This window comes from Trichoplax adhaerens, genomic scaffold, assembly GCF_000150275.1.
Source record: "Trichoplax adhaerens TRIADscaffold_6 genomic scaffold, whole genome shotgun sequence".
NCBI classification, from domain to species: domain Eukaryota; kingdom Metazoa; phylum Placozoa; class Uniplacotomia; order Trichoplacea; family Trichoplacidae; genus Trichoplax; species Trichoplax adhaerens.
Window position 1 is genome coordinate 4,389,208 of NW_002060948.1, and position 20,746 is coordinate 4,409,953.

Genomic DNA, 20,746 nt, shown 5'->3' on the forward strand with positions numbered 1-20,746 from the left:
AGCTCGATCTAAGACTAGAGTTTGCTATAAACCCCATGGTCAGTATTTATTCTAGAGCGGGGCTCGTGTAAGATTATTTATTTTAAGTATTGTACTGTAAATGTGATTAAGTAACAGCAAGAAGAAAAGAAATCGAATTGATAAAGATTTCTTGGGCTTAGGTGCAGTGCTGTGTTGTAATGTCTATAGCTCGCCGTACAACTAACTCTACGAGGAAAAATTCGAGTAATTTTGGCTTTCTAGCCCTGTACTACGAGTAGCACTGCTCTGTCAACGATAGTAAATGTGACCTATAGCATTTTGAATCGAGTTCTGTTACACTTATATACCTAGACACTTTATTTATCGTACTGCTTAATCAGACCCATACGCTTAAAATTTACGAGCACTACCACAATTCGAAAATTTGCATATTTGCGTCCTGAAACGTGTGTTACGTTAAGTGGAGAATACACTACTAAGCTTAAAAATTAATTATATAACATCCGAACCCTGTCGCATAATAAATTACAGGAATAAAACAGGACATGGAATATTTCATAGCGCTTTTAGCTCCCGATTACCATTACTTAGCTTGATAATAGCAGTTCTAAAGCACATCCACAATTCTCTAGCTCAGTGCAAGCAACGCAAACTGAATACGGAATAACATGACACATTGTAATAACTACCGTATATAGTTGGCCAAGTTATTAGTCAATAAAGGCTTATTAAAATTAATTTATATTTACTATTTGATAAATTAGATCTTTCAGCTATTCACCTATTTTCACTGATATTATGAATACCATACGTTATATTATTACAGCAGAATGTATTACAAGAAAATGCAGTTCTAGATATCTGATAATGGAGAAAATCTACTAAATAACGTGAGAATGGGTATCTGTAATCTATGCTAATAATAAATAGCTTATATTACGGACATCGAATACTGCGCATAACAGCTAAACTTTAAATATCTGCATTGTAATATTTGCAACGCGAACTTAGAATATATTTCAACTGTTATTCTCGAATCTGCTTTCTTTATTGAGTAATTATATTACTACCCATACATTACATTTTAGAAGTTGACTTGATCACATTGGCAGTTAGTAACTTTATCAACGCCTATGCGGCCTGTTATGTGTACTGTTGACGAAAGACACTACTACCGTAATGGCGGCAATCGCCAAGATTAGTGCAATACTACCATGAATAATTAGCCCGATTAAATCAGTCGTTAATCCAACAGGAGATACTTTGCCTTCTAATTTTGCAGCGCTGGATTTTAAATTTAATAGTCCTACATTTGAAGTAATGGTTTGAAGGTCAACATACTCGTGCAGTACGGATAAGTAAGATTATCCACAATACCATTAATTACCTGAGCCTGCAACGTCATAAGCAATCGATTGATTGGCAAGGACAGTGTCCTTTTTACGAGCGGTAACGCTAAAAATATATGTTCCTGCTTGCCTTATTGGTAGATGTGTATAAATTATTCCCTGCTTTGAAGTTTCCAAAGCCTTAAGAGATTTCTTTAGAGGATCATTTGTTGCTTTAATTTCCTTATAGTAAAGGCTAAAATTAAAATGGATTGCCAATAATTCATAAGCGTAAACTTGCCATATAATCAGGATAGTTCCCGGTAAGAAATCATATTCAATAGCAGACATTGATGAAATAAGGGTAATTTCTGTATAATGCAAGGAACGTAATTAATTAGAATGTTAGAACTTACATGCTGCACACAACAATATACTGCTATTTGACTTTACTTTGATACATTACAATACAGCGTACAGCGTAGATAAATATGCTGAATTTAAGTGCAAAAGACATACACAAACTAAGCATTCCAATGATAGTCATCTATCATCTATGTTTGCTAAAATAAAATTTAATCAAATGATAACGAAAATATTTCATACCTTGTTCACAGTTATTACCGGTAAATAAGAAATTACATGTGCAAGTATGCCCATTCAGCGATGGATGACATGTACCTCCATGGCGACAAGGATTAGAATGACATGAATTTTGCTCTTCAGTTTAAAGAATATGAAATTAGACCTTGTATCTTTATTCTTAATTATACATATCTTTATATCATTCTAAGTATTATCTACATTTACTATTTACAAGTAAAGCAATTATCAAGAAATGTTAATCTTAACTATTCTATCCTCTCGACATGATAACCGTTTATATCCCTTCCGAAAGTGTCATCAAAAATCGGGACAATATTCCAAGTAAAACTACTATAATCTTACCAATTTTTATATTTCATCGCATACTTGATTGTGATTATTAGATAAAAAAACTTAACTACGTAACTTGTACCTGACTGACATGTTGTTCCTGTAAAACCTGATTTACAAATGCAGGCGTAACCACGGGCATTGTTAATGCAAACGCCATCGTTCAGACAAGGTTTCGAGCCACACTTATTGATTTCTAAATAAGAATTTATGGTTCCAGAATTAAACCTTTAATTCTGATTATAGTACGGTAAGTGCAGAGCAATTTCCTTTATCAAAGCTACCAAATAGCCTGCTGTACTGCAAGAATTTACTACTGGTAATACCTGACTCGCAGCGAATACCAGTAAAAGCTGACGAACAGTTACATCGGTAACCGGCAATATCATCCATGCAATGCCCACTATTTTGACATGGAGTAGATAGGCACTCGTCAATTTCTACAAAATCAATCGTAACAGAAAACTGCATATCCTTAGATCGAATTTATACGACAAACCAGTTTCGATAAGAATTATTTATCATAATTGCTCATATTAATAACAGGTATCATCATTAAGTCAGACCCGTTTGACAGATTGTTCCAGTATAACCATCTTTGCACAAGCAATTAAAGTTATCTATTAAGTCGATGCAAGTTGCACCATTTTTGCAAGGAATCGATAAGCACTCGTCTACATCTATTTTAGAATTTGGCGATAAGTTCATTAAATAGCAACACAGATAATTGCGATATTTAGAGAATTATATTATTATTTACCGGTCTGGCAGTGTACTCCAACATAACCATTTGTGCAATTGCATCTGTAACCATTGACCTCATCCAAGCACACTCCGCCGTGTTTGCAAGGATCGGATAAACATTCGTTTATATCTATAAAGGATACGAAATTTGAGGCGTCGATATCGCAGTGATAAAAACAAAAATTTTATACTCACATGTTCCATTATTAAATTTTGAGGCACCGTACCTGTTTGACATAAAGATCCTGAAAAACCAGACTGACAAATACAGGAGTAATTACCAATTTGATCCAAACAGGTAGCTCCATTTCGGCAAGGATTAGGTATACATTTATTTATATCTACAATGTTAATTACAACAAAAGATTTTGGATTGCAGTTATGAAGTAGGTTCACTTTTTTCGAACATAGTGGAAGAGGAACAGTCAAGTAAAAATTAATATATAAGCATCTCATTCTAGACCTATATCACACTGAATGCCGGCATAGCCATTTTTACAACTGCACATATAGCCATTAACGTCATCGATACAAGTACCGCCATTTCGGCATGGCTCCGATGCGCATTCGTTAACTTCTGTTATTCAAAAATTGAAAATAAGGATTTTTTTAGCTAATGATTCAAATTAATAGAAAAGCAGCTACTCCAAATTATAAACCAGCTTTTAATTACCTAGTTGGCATGTTGATCCTACAAAGCCAGGTAGACAAATACATCTATAGCTATCTATCAAATCCTCACAGGTACCTCCATTTTTGCAAGGGTTCGGTACGCATTCATTAACTTCTATTTAAGATGACGTTATGAAACGAAAATTTTAGCAGCCATATCTACTCATTAAAGTGCTTATTCTGTAGATACTATGTTAAAGCTTATTTTGAAGGTACTGCGAGAAGACTCTGAGTACGAGAATATGGTATTAACAATGTGTTTTATCATTTCTAACCAATTTCACAACTGGTACCGACGAAACCACTTCTACAGCTACAAATATAGCCACTTAAATCATCAATGCAAGTACCATCGTTCTGACATGGTTCCGAAATGCATTCATTTATCTCTGTCACAATAAAAGCTATACACTTAGTTGATATATTTCTGAAATCGTTTCTGAATTAGTGACTAAATGTAGAATGGTCGTTAGTATTTAATTTAATGACGTTACTTACCAGACTGACATAATGCTCCTGAAAAACCTGCTCTACAACTGCACGTATAAGCATTATTCGAATCAATACAAGTTCCATCGTTTAAACACGGATTTGACAAACATTCGTCGATTTCTGTAAAGTTGTGGTAAAAATTATTGTTAGTTTTATTCAGAGGTGTAATAATAATAATAGATTACTGTACTCAAATCGGGTATGAATGTTATTTTTTTGTAAGTATTAGATTGAACACGTTACCTACCTAACTGACATAATGCTCCTGAAAAACCTGCTTTACAGCTGCATGTATAACCATTATTAGAATCAATACAAGTTCCATCGTTTAAACAAGGATTTGATAAACATTCGTCTATTTCTGTGATATAATAGTGAAAACAGTTTCTAGGATTATTCACTGATATGAAGATAACAACAATGGATTACTCATATTGAGTATGAATGTTATATTAAATCATACTGACCGAATTCGCAATTTATCCCTTGGTAGCCACCGGAACATTGGCAACTGTACCTATCGATATTATTTACGCAGGTACCCCCATTTCGACATGGCTGAGATGAGCACTCATTGATGTCTATTTTACACGATGCAATAATTTCATTTTGTGATCAGTAGTAACATCGACAATTAATTATCCGAAAACTGTGTTGTAGTGAATTTTTTAATTTGGATACCACCAAGTAATAGATTACTTTACTAGAATGATTGCAGTAAGCTTTAAATTTGCTTCTATACGTTACCTAATTGACACTGATCACCGGCGAAGCCCTTTGAACAATTGCAAGCGTATTTATTTATTCCATTGATGCAAATCCCGCTATTTTGGCAAGGTTGCGACGCACATTCATTTATATCTAATAAGATTTTAAATTTTAACAAATATCAAGGTTTACAATTTCATCATATTAATAAACAAAATGATATATCAAATGTGCCATTTTTCCTAACGTGTAATAAAAACAAGTGCGGTATCTAAACATCAGTACATTGAGAGAGTAGTTGAAACAGATACGGCTAATCTTTGGTATACATGACTGACAGTGACTACTAGGGTGGTGAAGCCATTCACGCAGCTGCAAGGGTATGCATTTACTCCACCAACGCAATTACCGCTGTATAGGTATGGCTGAGAGGAATATTCAATAATGTCTCGTAGTTTTAGAACGAAATTAACGTACTATGCTGCAATGTATACTCATTAGCGAAAGCCACACGTAGTACTAGTTTTTTTAGTAAATTTTCCACTAAATGAATTTTTCAAATATTAATTCATTACCTGATTGGCATTCTGTTCCTGTATAACCAGATCTGCACAGGCACTTATACTTGTTAACTTGATCTTGGCAAGATGCGTTGTTTAGGCAAGGATTGGAAATACATTCATTTATCTCTATTACAGATTATTTAATACTTAAATTGTAATTTAAATAATTCTGCTTAAACCCCAGAATTTTTGCCATCATTGAAATTTGATTATAATGAGAAAATGTTAGCATATGTACGAGTATATAGCAATACTTGCCTGATTGGCAATTATTGCCAGTATATCCTTTCGAACAATTGCATTTATAATTATTTATTCCATTAACGCAAAGTCCACCATGCTGACATGGAAGTGAGAGACATTCATTGTAATCTATAGATACTTGAACATTAGTTTCCTAGCAATTGGGTAGTTTTAATTAATTAGATAACCTGATTGGCATTGGTGTCCTGTATAGCCTTCCCCACAGATGCAACTGTAGCCGTTTGCCATATCTAAGCAAATGCCACTATTTTTGCATGGGTTACTTAGACATTCGTCCACATCTTTGACAATTACCAATAGATTTTATTATCACCAAACAGTTTAAATGATATTCAGCTATCATCGCAATAACAGACTAAAAGATCAATTTACGTATGGTATTTAATAAGCTATTAAAACTATAGGTGCCTATTTTACCAGTTTCACAATGAACTCCTATGTATCCTACAAGACAATCGCATTGATAAGCATTCAAGCTATCTACGCAGCTACCATCATTCTGACATGGTTGTGATAAGCATTCGTTGATTTCTATATAGAGATTAATATAAGTTATGATATAAAGATACTTGTCGAAATTGCCAGAAATTAAATAAATCACACTAAATGGAATAGCAATAAAGAATCCTACTTAACCTGATTCGCACATGCTTCCTGTATATCCTAATTTGCAGGTGCACTGATAGGCATTGATCATATCAGTACATGTACCACCATTTAGACATGGTCTAAAACGGCACTCATCTACATCTACTTAGAAATTCGTAAGTTAGTATACTTTGCAGTAAGAGCCGTAAAGAGTATACAATTTTAATAGATTACGATGTGACATAGCTATCGTATCTAAAATTTAATTGGCTTGATTTGTATTCTCGTAACGTAGAGTCGAAATCATAGGCCTCTATTTCATAGATAAATAATTATTAAATTTGAGATTAAGCTTCCAAGTGGAAACTACAATGGTTCACCTTCTTCGCAATTATAGCCTACATACCCACTTTTACAAAAACATTCATGGCTCTGTAAATTACTAATGCAACTGCCACCATTTAACATGGTTGAGACAGGCAATGATTGATTTCTAATACAGATAAGAATTACTATTGATGACTTATCAATTGCATAAAGGGGGTTAAGGCTTATATACGAGTAAATTCGACCACAAACGCATTAATTAATGAAAGAGAGTAATGAATTAGTCTTAATTATTGGCTGCACTTTATTCTCACTATGATGATAACCATTTCGGCTCAATTATAGACAACAGCTTACCAGTCTGGCAATTCACTCCAGTATATCCATACAGGCAGTGACAGACATATCCATTTATCTCTTCTTTACAAGTTGCTCCGTTAAGGCATGGAGAAGAAGAACACTCATTTATCTCTTTAGTAAAGCAAGAATATGATAGAAGTTAATATCATAAGATTATTATGAAAAACCATTAAATTCGGTCTATTCCGCCATAAGGTAAGTCTTTCTTACCTTTCTCACAATCTAATCCAGCATAGCCAGTAACACATTGACATCGGTAGCTATTTACATCGTTTATACAAGTACCACCATTTTTGCAAGGTTTAGACAGACATTCATCTATATCTAATATCATGGAGGCAAAGTATTACAAAGGGTCTCTTTAATAATCAATTTGCATCCAAGTTTCATAACACTTCTCTCATGGAAGGTGAGTATTTTTATTGACAAATATTCTTTATTTACTCTAACATCATATCATAATCTACGTCAATGTACCGTTTTCACACTGATCCCCAATATATCCTGCTATGCATGTACAATTGTACGAACCAATACCAATATATGTACATGTTGCTCCATTTTGACAGGGCTCGACGGCTCGACATAAATTACCATCTATGTAAATCATGCATTTATAATTCCTGTTTTAGACTCTTTCTGTGAGTATAAATAGTGCTATATATAATAGCTGTGACTGTTACCTATTTCACATTGTTTCCCGGTCCAATCAGGAGGGCATATACACTTATAATTTTGTATTTCATTTACACATGTTGCATATTGATGAACACAAGGATTCGAAGCACACTCATCGACATCTAGAGTAGTAAAAGTGAATAACAATAGTAGTAAATCTGTACATAGCTGATGTGCATTGATGCTTACGATAGCATAACGGTTAGTAGTTGTCAATGATTGAAAGGCATTTGAGACAAAAATCAACCTATTTACATAGCATAGCGAAGATAATGTCTTCCACTTCAAAAGTTTAACTGGATAATTATAAAGTTCTTAGATACCTTCCGCACAAGAATTGCCTGTGTAGCCTTGAGGGCAAATACATTGATAGCTATTTATCTGGTCGACGCACACGCCACCATTAATGCATGGATTGGATTGACATTCACTTATTTCTAAGATTTATCAAAGAATCAAACCCATGATTCAGATAATGTACGTAAATGACCCGTAATTAATTAAAATTCTAATAAATCATCAATCTTTTAAGGCCTATAGTTACCGGTTTCACACTTAGTTCCTGTATATCCAGGAAGACAATTGCACTGAAATCTATTAACCTGATCGACACAGCTGGCCGAATTGAGGCAAGGACTAGATGCACATTCGTTAACGTCTTTTCATACATAGACATTACAAGGCAAGAAATAGTCGATTTAAATGATATTTATAGCTCTTTGCAATCCAGTATATTAGTTAATTATGACATATCACATGTCAAATACATTCATAATACCAATTTGACAAGTTGACCCTATAAAGCCATCAACACACTGGCATTGGAAGTTCCCCACTCCGTCAATACAACTTCCTCCATTGTGGCAGGGATTGGACTGGCATTCATTAATTTCTAATTATCAAGTATAGTTTATTCAGCCCACTGGACCTAATCTTGTGTTAACAATTTAAATATCATTTTAGCTACCGTACCTATTTCGCAATCTGTTCCTGAATATCCTCCACCGCAAACGCATTGGTAACCGTTTACCATATCAATGCACGTTCCTCCATGGTAGCACGGTTGATAATAACACTCATCTATGTCTGCAATTAAAATACTATTTTATGCAGTATATCGATAGCGTGTTGAGCATCTTAAAATTAAACATAGATAGAATAATAATAATAGATAATGCTAATATACAGTGTTTTTCGACGTGGGCAGAATAAATACTCTATACTCAAAATTATATTACCGGTTTGGCAACTTATTCCAGTGTAACCGCTAGCACAAGTACAACTATATTGGTTGCCATAACTGCTACAAGTCCCACCATAAAGGCAAGGATTAGAGGTACATTCGTCAATTATATCTATTAAGGATTAATATAGATTTTTATTAACTGCAACTGTATGCTATTAGGAGATATAAACCCTTTACATTAGTTACTAAAATTCTAGCATACTAATCAATTTTATGCAATGGAGTTTAAATGAAAAATTTTCGGTTAATCTACAACCTTGTTGACAATTCTGGCCTGTAAATCCTGCGGCACAGATGCAAGTATAGCCGGTTACGCCAACACGGTTGCAAGTGGCCCCATTTTGGCATGGTTTAAGCAGACGGCATTGATTTTCATCTAATTATATGAGAAAAAAACTGTCATGCATCAATATAAGCGCTTATTGGGGAAATTTTATTCAATCATATCCCACGACCAGACTGGATGTATCCTACATATAAACCAATTTTTTAAGGCAAACTTAGTTTTAAGATTATACGTGTATTCTTGTAGACTGCATAGAATGCATGGGGTATAATGCTTCATGAAATAGAAGATTTATAAGCAAAAAGTCTGTATCTGCTCGATAATTCGTTATAATTATTTTATTATTGATAGTATCGTACTAACATTATATTATACATTCGGATGTAGTTCTGTTCGTGCCAATAGTTTCGTCAACCAATTTAATTTAATCAATTAACTTGAATCATAAGGCGATAATTATTTCTACTCAGCAAACCTATTTCGCACTGCTCGCCAGTCCAATCAGGAGGACAGTTACAAGTATACCCAGTTGGTGAGTTAACACACGTAGCATAAATGTGTTGGCATGGATTAGATGTACAATAATTGATCGCTATTATGATATTTGCAGATTGAAAGAATTGCCGTTAATTAAAATTAAATGCAATTAATTGGAGGCGAAGATTCTTTCATTAAACCATTGCAAAGATTTACTCTTAAGTTGTCTCTCACCTTCTTGACACTGCTCCCCTTGATATCCTTGAGGACAATTGCATTGGTATCTATCGGTTAGATCGATGCAACTGGCACCATTTACGCATGGATTGGATGCGCATTCGTTGAAATCTAAAGTCCATAAAATATGCAGAAAACTCTTGATTATAGGCTCATAATTTCGGGAATTAAAGGGATCATATTCAAACTCTATCATAAATATTTCGAAATTCTTGAGTAAACTACAGTAATATTGCATTAATTTAGCAATAATATATTCCATAATCAAATCATTAGGGCGAATAGTTACAAAATTAGACGGAAAGAGGATAAATTTTTAGTGAAATAAAATTCGAAGATTGTAGGAACTATAATGCAGACACTGATATAAATCATTATCAAGAAAACTTCAGCTAATTTATTTGTAGGATACCTATTTCACAATTGCTGCCAACGAATCCGGCAGGGCATGTGCACTGATAAGACGTGAGATTTCCAAAGCAAGACCCTCCGTTTAAGCACGGTATGGAAGCGCAACCCAAAACTGAAAAATAAACTACTTTTAGGTCTACCTATATCTTGTAACTGGTTGATAAAAAGTAATAATTTGAAAAATTTGTATAATAAACGCACGGAATGTCAGATATTAGAACCTTAACGAGGTTGATGATATCCGTGACTCGCGATAAATTAAGGTCGCAGAAGAAATTCGTCACATCATCAGTATTAGAAAAATTCTGAGTGCTATAGTGTAGTAACTTACTTATTTTTCACGATTTTATCATTTATAAGCTTATACTAATCTGAAACTCCAACAACATAACACAAATACTATTAAGATTCATGATCTATTTTATCAAATTTTTCTTTCTAATTAAAACTTACGAGTTTCACAGTTAATTCCAGTGGTTTCTGATGAACAAGAACACTGATATCCATTTGCATAATTCGTGCATGTACCATAATTTTTACATGGATATTCAGCACAAAAGTTTAATTCTACGGTAGAAATTAATTAGCATACTTAAAAATGGAAAGTGTTCGTCTCGGTTATTTTATTTAATAAAATTTTTACTTCGTAATATCTCAACATGAATTGGCTCCTCTGTACATTTTGCGCACTAATCGATATGTTTTCAATAAACTCAATCTATAGTTGTAAACCTGTCATGCAAAAGAATGACCGACTAAACCGGCAGTCTTCACTGAACCATAGCCACTCTCCACTTGAGAAGAATTCTGCACAGATGGTTGGTGCATTGGGAATATCAGTTGGAAATCCACTAGCCCAGTTATGGTATATATAAGGCAAGTTTCCTACACGTATATATTCATCGACAGGGGTATTATAGACGTGATAATATCCAAGCCAATACGGCTCTAAAGGTGCAATAAAGTTAAATGTGGTGATAAACGAATTATATTGATCTTGATTCTCGAATGATGCTAAAGCACTAGAATTTTGGCTGCATGCATAAAAAGCGTCAATCCAAGGCTTTTTCTCTTCGATAAACTTGTAGCAACGTCTCACATTGCCTATACCAACGTCATGAAATGAAGGAGGACATTTTTGTTGACCTATGTGCATCAGTATTTTGGAGTGAATACAGTTAATAAAATGAGAAGATAAATTTATGTGTATTTTATTATTATTGCAGTGATAACGTGATCCTTGAATACCTCGTATCGACAGCTACAGCATTGAAATAATAAGATTTCAATCAGCTGTCAAGGACTTTATTAATTTTACTCGTACTATTCTATTTTATCACTGAAAAATAAATTAGTACAGTATAAGCAACATCAAAGTACGATCAAAGACTGGATTACTAGGATCAAAAAGTTTGATTATGAGTAAAGAAAAGACAAGATAGCAGTCCAATGATTTGATTAATACTCGTGCATTAAAATCCTGATTGCTTAATAGGTAATCTCGCCTGCTTTCTTAAATTAAAGGGTTACAAATACCTCTTCTATGAAACAGTGCATGGCATGAAAAAGGTGGTAGAAGATTATTTATAAAAACACTGACAACATTAATTATTACGTTCCACAGTTCTAACGTAGTTTCCTGCATATTACTTATATACAGTATCTTGTTCTAGTCAGACATCGCTTTAATAAAAGGAAGCTATCTCAGTACGTAGAAATATGTCGTTCGCTATAGCACGTATGCTTATGTTCTATTTCCAAAGGCTCAATTATTCACAGTAATTACTCGTATGTTGAACTACGCAGTGATTTTTATTTAATCATTCGATCTAAGGTTCGTTCAGCAAATTTTTAGTCCATTATGTGTAATACTGGGAATAGTTGATTATTTGAATGTGAAGACCGATAATTATGATACTGTATGCAAATTATAGCTCACCTAGGGTAGTTTGGATAAAAATGATTAAAAATAACCAAAATACTTTATAATTCAGCAGCGCCATCAGGATGTACTTGATTTTCTTTTTGCTAATTTCACGCTATCACCGAATAGGCTGTCAATGGCATAGTTTGACGAAACTGGTAGGAGCGCATACTATGTTGCTTTTTGAAATCTTATTATGGCAAATAACTCTGTACTTATACTACCATTGATTGATGGATTGGGTTTCAAAACACAAATATGAGCGATTACTTAATAAACAATATGAAATATTACGATCCAAATAGAGGCATCTATTTTAGATCTGTATTTTTATTTATATGCCCTTATATAGAAAGTATCGGCAAAAAATATTATAAAATCAATAAAAAATAGGACATATCGTGGCGTTGTGATTAATACTTTATTTTTAAGTCAGATTCTGTTATAAAAACCCTTACTTTAGATTTCAAATTTTGTTCAATTAATTGATTAACAGCATAAAGAACGTTCTTGAAGGGGATTTCTGAATTCACAGAATGTTTAAATTTTGAATAGTCACCGTCTTGGTGTAAAAAAAAATATTTATTGTTATCATAACATGTTCGTTTGTTTCTGTTAATGTTCTATTTAGGTGATGACATGATAGTCAAATTTTCAGATATTTAAACATAACTTTGTAACATATTAGCGATTCGAATATAATGATCATTTTATCAATTCATTACTTAATAGACTGCCTTTAATTACTGGCAAGGATTAACTAGAGGTTAGTGGTTTATTGCTTTATGCGTTGTTTTATTAATTTTATTTTATGCTAAAATTTTAAAGTCAGCGTAGAATCATTTCGAAACAAGCTGTATAGAAAATACTCTTGTGGTTTTTATCTAGATTTGTTTTTGTTGAAATGAAATGCTAAATGGGGTTCTAGTTAAAAGATACGCGTATATCCCTTTGAGCCAATCGGAGCATCAAAACAATTAAAAAAACATTCTCAAGCAAGAAGTCATCCCTTCTATTATTGAACCACAAATTTTGATTCATTTTCTACTATATCTATAATGAAGAAAGCACCGAAAATTAAGCAAATTCCTTCAGAAATGTGTAATTCTATCTTAAAATATTCCTTTTGGTCTATTGAAGTATCATTGCAACTCAATATAACAGTCTCAAACTAGAAACCATCTCTTCTATTGTTTGATGATAAATTTTTATTTAATTTTCTGCTTAAGTCAGTGACGCAGAAAACGTCAAAACTGTGCAAATTCTTTACGAAATAACTCTAACTTGAATCTTTACTCTCAAACTTAAAACATTTCTTTAAGCTGATTGGAGCATAAAAGCAACTCATATAACATTCTCAACTGAGAAGCTATTTTTTCTAGTATTTGAGGATAATTATAGCTCACTTTCTATTAAAATCTATAACAAAGAATACGTCGTATACCAGGCAAATCTTTCCTTACAAAGTAACGCTTACTTGAATCTTGAAGATCAAACATCCCTTTGAATCTATCAGAGCACGAAAGCAACTAAAATAAGAATCTAAATCGAGAGGCCGTTCCCTTTATTGTTTGACGATTATTACGATTCATTTTCTGTTAAAAATCAGTGACGAAGAAATTGCTGAAAACTAGTCAAACTCCTTATAAGACAGCTCTATCTTAATTCTTTACAGTTAAATTTAAAACATCCCTTTGAGTCTATTGGAGTATTAAAGCAACTATAAATAACATTCTTAACAAGAAGCTATTAATTCTACTATTTGGTGATAAATTAAATGCGTTTTTTGTTAAAATTTGTGACGAAGTTTACATCAAAAAACCAGGCAAATTCCTTAAGAGATAACTAACATAAATCACTACAGTCAAACATGAAAATGAATGATGTTGCATAGTCGTTGGTATGTCGAATTAAAATTTCAAGGGCTTTATTTAGATAAAATGTATCGAATTTGTGCACACCACTTTGTTAGATTCCTATGAAGTCTGTCGACGTAAGTCATCCATCCATTCTGAATTCCTATTACACGAATGCGAAATCTACTAAATGATATCCACGCCTAATCTTAAAAGATTGGCTAAATTAAATAGTAACGTCTCCACTAGTAGTTAAAAACAGCATTTGCATCTTTAATACTACCAATATTACTAATATAAAAGCGTAGCCTTGCTGGAAATAAGTGCGTGCTGTAGTGCATGGATAGTTAACTACCGATATAGACAACAATGATAGGTTAACTTTGGTACTGTAGTACCGATACTTTTAATGCTTAGCAATTGAAATAGTCCTGTAAGAAAGTAAAAGAGTAATGTGTTATAGGTATGGATTAGAGCCCCTTGATGTGGATATTATATGATAATGCAAATAGCTGGTGCTCATTTCGCTAAAACTAGAAAGATAATTACAGTAGCAAGCTGAGTTTGGTCCTTAAATTTCCATTTGCGAAGGAGATACTCATATTTATTGCAGTGCATTTATATATACGAGTACGTATATGCAAATAAATTTGACAGTAATTTGATCATCTACTAAGACCGCTTGTAATTTGCATGTCTTTTATACAAAAATTAAAACTAATAATGCTATTACAATGCAAGAATTAGTGATGATAAGGTATTTAGCAAATAACAAGAATTTAATTTGTAAAGCGCAATAGTAAGTTCTACAAACATCGCAAAGTATTAATAAAGAAATAATTTTTAACAGTTGCAATTAATTTAGCAAACAGCCACGGGTACTTGTGAGTAAATGTCAAGGAAAGATTATAGTATATGCTATATATTCCTATTTTGCTACGAACTTATCTAGTCATTATTGATATGGCGAATTATATTAGTACCTTAGATCTTTTAACCGATAAATATCTTATACATACTGAGTTGCACTATGAATATTAATTAATTAATAGTTATTATTATCAATCATCAAAACTTTTTTCTTTAATATTAGAATTTTAGAAGTATCTTTCTTTATTGGAAAAATACATCAAGGTAATTAGACAAGTACCAATATCGATAGCATCAAAGCGTCAATGTGAGGATCAAATTAACTCTAAAAATGATCAAATTAAGCGCGTTAGCTACCTCAATGACCAATACAGAAGTGATTTATCTTTTAAATCTAATTCATAACAAATAAATGGAAAATAATTTTGAAGTATTAAATACAAATCAGTCTACTGGCTGTGAACTACCGAGAGAATTCAAGTATAATACTGTAGTTTATGGAATCTGTAGACATTTTTCTTTGTCCCTAAATATACGAAGCTTTGTACTATTTCACATGCTTCTAAGATTTATTTAGTGAATTTTAAGGGTTTAATGCAATAAAAAATTGCGGTAAGTAGAAATTTAATGGATCCATATTATCATTTGCAAATAATAAACTGAAAAATCTAATAATTTTCCTAACCTAATATGTAATACGTACCATGTAACATGAATATGAAGCGAATTTTTAAAGATAATCTAAGTATTATTATCATGATTGCGATTGTTTATAATCTGAATTAGTTACTCAAATACTCACAATAACGAGTCCTATAAGTTGCCTTAAAACCATATCCAGTACGTGCATTATTTGTAACGTAGATAATAGTCATTCGGTTATACGACGACATCAGTGTACCAGGGCTACGGATGCCGCACCCGTTGAAAAGAATGCGCCTAGAACGTGTACTTCCATCGATGATTTTCATAAATTCTGAACATTTACCATTTGTATCAGGGTTGGAAAGATGGAAACGTTCAAACGTTAGTAGTACATGCCTATAAGTTGGTGCAGTGATTGTAAAAATGCAACGCACACTTTTGGCGTATTCTCCAAAGTAATTTGGAGACGCAACAAGGCCAGATCTTGTCTTGAAGGTTTTGGTGATGAGTTCTGTTGTATTTAAATATTAATCAAATGAAACATATCCGTATATATGAGTAAAGCACCACATACAGTAATTACGTTTATAAGATTTATTTATACTATTTAGTTTGTACCAGTTAGTATTTATGCTTATTGCGTGTAAACTTCCTTAAATTAAATACGATTATATAATACATTATTTATGCAATAGTTTAAGTATCGTCTAATAAATAGCAGCATGCATTAAAGTACTCACTCGATTCACAACGTTCACCGATATATCCACGTTCACATCGGCATTTATATTTTTCAGAAGAGATAGCAATACATTTTCCGTTATTTTTGCAAGTGTCAGGTTTGCAAGGTGACTTATCTTCCACTATCAGGTTCAAAATATAGAATGAATATGTTATTCTAATAATTAGCACTAGATCATGATATAATTTTGAAGCTTTATCTCGATATCGTTTGAACCAACTGACTCATTACCATACGGTATTTGTATTTATGATATCATGTATTGTAAGCTTAGTATTTAAAGCTAATGGTTTTGAAATCACAATCTTATTAATATCATATTTACGAGAAAAGTTATCAATGTGCTAAATTAACGAACGATTACAAAGTTATTTAACGAAAGCATACCTGCAGAATAAGTCGCGTAGAAGCCCTTCCTTTCTATGTTTTTATCACTCATGAAAACTATGTAGATCAAATTTGTCTTCGACTCATATCTCAAATACCTTCGCTTGCCACAAGCTGCAGCAGCTAAATCATGTCGATAATGACCTCCATCATATATTCTTAAGATATCATAACAGCCAAAGATGCCGGCCTCCAAGTCAAAGGTATCAAATCTTATATCAATTCTTTGGTGTTTCGGTAGGTGGATTTCGTAGATACACCTCGCTCTTGGAGGATATGATTGTGGAAATCTTGGTGACGTCAAGATTCCTCTTGATCCAGTGAAGTTACCTCCGCAACGTCCAATAGAACCTAGATTTATTATGTGCAAGTTAATCCAATATACAATCAATGCTAAAATGCCCAAGTCTTTAAAAATATTACTAAAGCGATTGTAAGATATTTCGAAAGATATTTTGAAAAATATGTCTTACTTTCTGTGGGTTTTTGTGTAGTTGCTTCTGTCGTTGGTGGTACTATAATATATTTAATCACACACGAAGTAACATAAATGTATAACGCTTAGCATGCTTGCACTAGGCTGTGCACATGTATATAGCTATTGCTCATATGAAAGAAATCATCTTGAATTTACCTGTTGTTTGTGAAATACCTAACGAAGTAAAATTTTGTACGCAGAATTATGAGTACGATGCCTGTTGATTATATAACAAAATTTAGTGATTAATAATTCTTACTGTCTTGGCATTGACGACCATAGAACCCTGGTTGACATGTACATTGGAAATCACGGTAATTATTAACGTTCTGACATAGTCCTCCATTGTAGCACTCGTTGTTATGACAAGGTAATCCAATATCTACAAATTAAATACAATGTTAATTAGTCTAGCAAGAGCTACAGTATATTAAATTTATTAAAAATTTTGTTATCTTATCAATATCATGCAATTTCATACATCGATCACAATTTCTACCGCCAAATCCTCCATAACATGTGCAGCGATAATCTCGTCCTCCGTCAACATCAGTACAATATCCGTTGCTGCAAGGCATTTTGTAGCATGCCGTAAGACCTTAGAAGAGCAGATAAATATTATTTGAGAGCTTAAGGAGCATTTTTGGTCGTAGTTAGAATCTTGAACTACTTACGATGTTGACAATATCGTCCAGTGTATCCAGGAAAGCAGGCGCATGTATAATCAGTGTTTGTATTTAAAGAACAAGTTCCATTTCGACATGGTTGAGAATCGCATGCAGTTCCGACATCTACAAAATTAACCATTAACTTATAGGCGTATATACATACAGATATATAATTATGAGCTTTTCAATGATAAGAAAGTTACAGTTTTAAAGAATTCGTATTTAACATTTAGAATATTAGCAGCATACACTTTTCGCAATTTCTTCCGTCGTATCCCCAATAACAAAGGCACTTGTAGGTATTTGTCTCATTCCTAGGACGCATGCAAGTACCGCCATTTTGGCATGGACGAAGCGAACATATGTTATCCACTTACATACAGATATGAAACAAATAATAGTCCGTATAGGAAGAAGCACAAGGAAATTATTTAAATCAAGAAATAACTTCTGCAATATTTGTTTTAACGACACTCAAGCAAAAGGACATACCTGCTCTATCGCAGTTTCTTCCTAAGTAACCTAACTTGCAATTGCAAATATACGAGTCTTTGCCTCTTCCGGTTGCAGTACATGAGCCATAGTTACAAGGATTCCTATCGCATGCAGTTCCTTCGTCTAGTAGAAAAAAAATCGTTTTATAAATTAAACAATCAAAGTAGCTTGAACTACGACGTGATATTATTATTATCTTACAAATATCGCAGTTTCGCCCTGCATATCCCCAAGCGCAGGAACATTTGTACGAGGTTGGTCCAAACCTTTGGCATGAACCCCCATTTTGGCAAGGCTTCTCTTCACATACTCGAATACCTTCATACGCACAGAAGAATGCAATATTGTTAACGAATAAAATAACTTTATTACATATCTGAACTGATCACAGCTTGCACACTGCATCACTTCATGGACTAGGGCTATTTCACCTGAAATCCAATCACAATTTTGACCCTCGTATCCTTCATAACATTCGCATGTGTAACTGGTGCCATTACTGATCTCGGTACAGATACCGTTCGCACATGGGGAAGGATCGCATGGTTTAGGGATTTCTGTTTTTACATTTAAAGCAATGTCATGATCATGAGATACAAAGCCTAGATTATATTTTCTTTCTTAATTTTCAAATTAAACTGACTTATTTCACAGTCCCTTCCTTCATATCTCACTAAACAGTTGCAGATATAATCGGTACCGTTCGATAAGCAGGAACCATTATTTAAACAAGGATAGGATTCGCATGGATCTGCATGAGGATAATTCAAAGTTAAATTATCAAATTGAAGCTTTTATTGGTACAGTACCCATATATGCAAGCTATAATAAATCATTTAAATGTTATAGTAAAGACCTGTAGACAGCTCCGTTCCATTTCCCTCTAGTTCACAATTTACACCGGAAAATCCATTGGCGCAAAAGCATTCATAATTATAATCGGTTAGGTTGAAATTTGGTAAGCAAGTTGCCCCATTGACGCATGTATTGTTATAGCAAGGATTCTCTTCAGAAACTTAGTGCATAGTATGAATTGATGAGAAAATTACGAACAGGCCAATTGCATTTTTATGATGATTACTATAGTATCAAATTATGAAAGATACTCACCTTCTTCACAAGTAGAGCCACCCCACCCCATCCCTCGAAACACACGCAGACACTTGTATTATTATTCATATTAACACATTGACCAGCTCTACACGTCGTGATATTGCACTGCATAGAGTTATTATTAAATCCTAAAGCAGAATGAAGACATCGATTTTATAACCTTCATCTGCGATAAATTAAATTTGGCCTACGGGAATTATCATAGCTACTACTGCATCTTAACTACATCGTAGGTGCACAACATAGTATGCTCATGTACGTGTTTAAAATGTATGTGTCTTAGACTTACCATAATCGGTATCGTTATTCGCAGTGCGGTTTTGAAATGTTGAAGTGTTATTCAGTTGATTGTCATACCAATTTGTTTCATTGCTATCTTGAGTACTGTTGTCGAAAGTACCGGTACCGTTCATGAAGATTTCAGTTTCGTTGGTAAAATGAGCAGTGTCATTGCTGTGAATAAAATTCACTGAATTGGTGTGGTTCAATTGCGATGTTCCTTCTGTAGTAGAATTCATTGCTGCATTGAATGAAAATTAAAATCTTTTAAGCTTGCCTTAATTTAAGAAAATTTTCATTTCTAGATTAATCACAAATATTATACCAGGGCTTGGCGTCGCGTCAGAACCGCCAGTCAGCTTACTAATATTGACTACAATAGCCACAGCGCTTTCGCATCTAGCACCTGTAAATCCGTTTACACAGTAACACAGGATAGATTTACCCCCATTAGTCGGAAAGCAAGTACCACTATTTTGACAAGGGTTACCATAACACGGGCTTGATGGGCTGTCTATAATTTTTAAAATTTACCACAAAGTTCGAGTTATTTCAGCTTATACTTTTTCCTGTAAAGTCATCACAACACTTACAGGAGTCTAAAGGACTATGAAATACTTGCAATGTTGACAAAGCAATGTTAGGTATATTTATAATCAAATAGTCAACCAAAGAAATGTAATTAATTGAATATAATAATGCTGCTAATAACGGTATAAATGTAGCTTGCTATCTGTTATTAGAGACTTGTTGAAAAAGTGCATCTAGTTTACCATATAATCAATTTATTCTGTTTAGAAATTGATATAAGATTGATAAAAGGGATTATATCGCAAACTAACTATAGATATAATTAGCCCAAGTAAAATTGTCTAATGAAAGAACTTAGCAATATGTTAGATTTAAAGTAAAATAGTATTATCTTATCCACTTACATTCATCGCAACTTGAGCCATGAAATCCGGGATAGCAAATACATAAACCACCCAT

The 20,746-nt window shown here is 33.3% G+C and overlaps 2 protein-coding genes across 2 annotated transcripts; both read right to left on the minus strand.

Moving 5' to 3' along the window:
- Window positions 1-1,106: 1,106 nt before the first annotated feature.
- Window positions 1,107-12,302, minus strand: TRIADDRAFT_57599 (uncharacterized protein; the record flags this gene model as incomplete). The annotated part of the gene is made up of 34 exons (XM_002113771.1): window positions 1,107-1,288; window positions 1,370-1,681; window positions 1,917-2,030; window positions 2,329-2,442; window positions 2,573-2,686; window positions 2,813-2,926; window positions 3,007-3,120; window positions 3,218-3,331; window positions 3,454-3,567; window positions 3,664-3,777; window positions 3,938-4,051; window positions 4,161-4,274; window positions 4,402-4,515; window positions 4,622-4,735; window positions 4,902-5,015; window positions 5,340-5,405; window positions 5,438-5,551; window positions 5,857-5,970; window positions 6,107-6,220; window positions 6,326-6,439; window positions 6,962-7,075; window positions 7,175-7,288; window positions 7,442-7,561; window positions 7,648-7,764; window positions 7,966-8,079; window positions 8,187-8,300; window positions 8,615-8,728; window positions 8,881-8,997; window positions 9,145-9,264; window positions 9,650-9,766; window positions 9,886-10,077; window positions 10,753-10,866; window positions 11,032-11,445; window positions 12,239-12,302. The coding sequence occupies 34 exons, from the start codon at window positions 12,300-12,302 to the stop codon at window positions 1,107-1,109; spliced, it is 4,443 nt and encodes a 1,480-aa protein (XP_002113807.1).
- Window positions 12,303-15,731: 3,429 nt separating this feature from the next.
- TRIADDRAFT_57600 (uncharacterized protein) lies at window positions 15,732-20,746 on the minus strand (the record flags this gene model as incomplete). The annotated part of the gene is made up of 16 exons (XM_002113772.1): window positions 15,732-16,105; window positions 16,335-16,457; window positions 16,724-17,074; window positions 17,197-17,238; window positions 17,358-17,375; window positions 17,461-17,583; window positions 17,683-17,799; window positions 17,876-17,992; window positions 18,362-18,487; window positions 18,566-18,682; window positions 18,796-18,921; window positions 19,008-19,155; window positions 19,475-19,605; window positions 19,767-19,997; window positions 20,082-20,270; window positions 20,692-20,746. The coding sequence occupies 16 exons, from the start codon at window positions 20,744-20,746 to the stop codon at window positions 15,732-15,734; spliced, it is 2,388 nt and encodes a 795-aa protein (XP_002113808.1).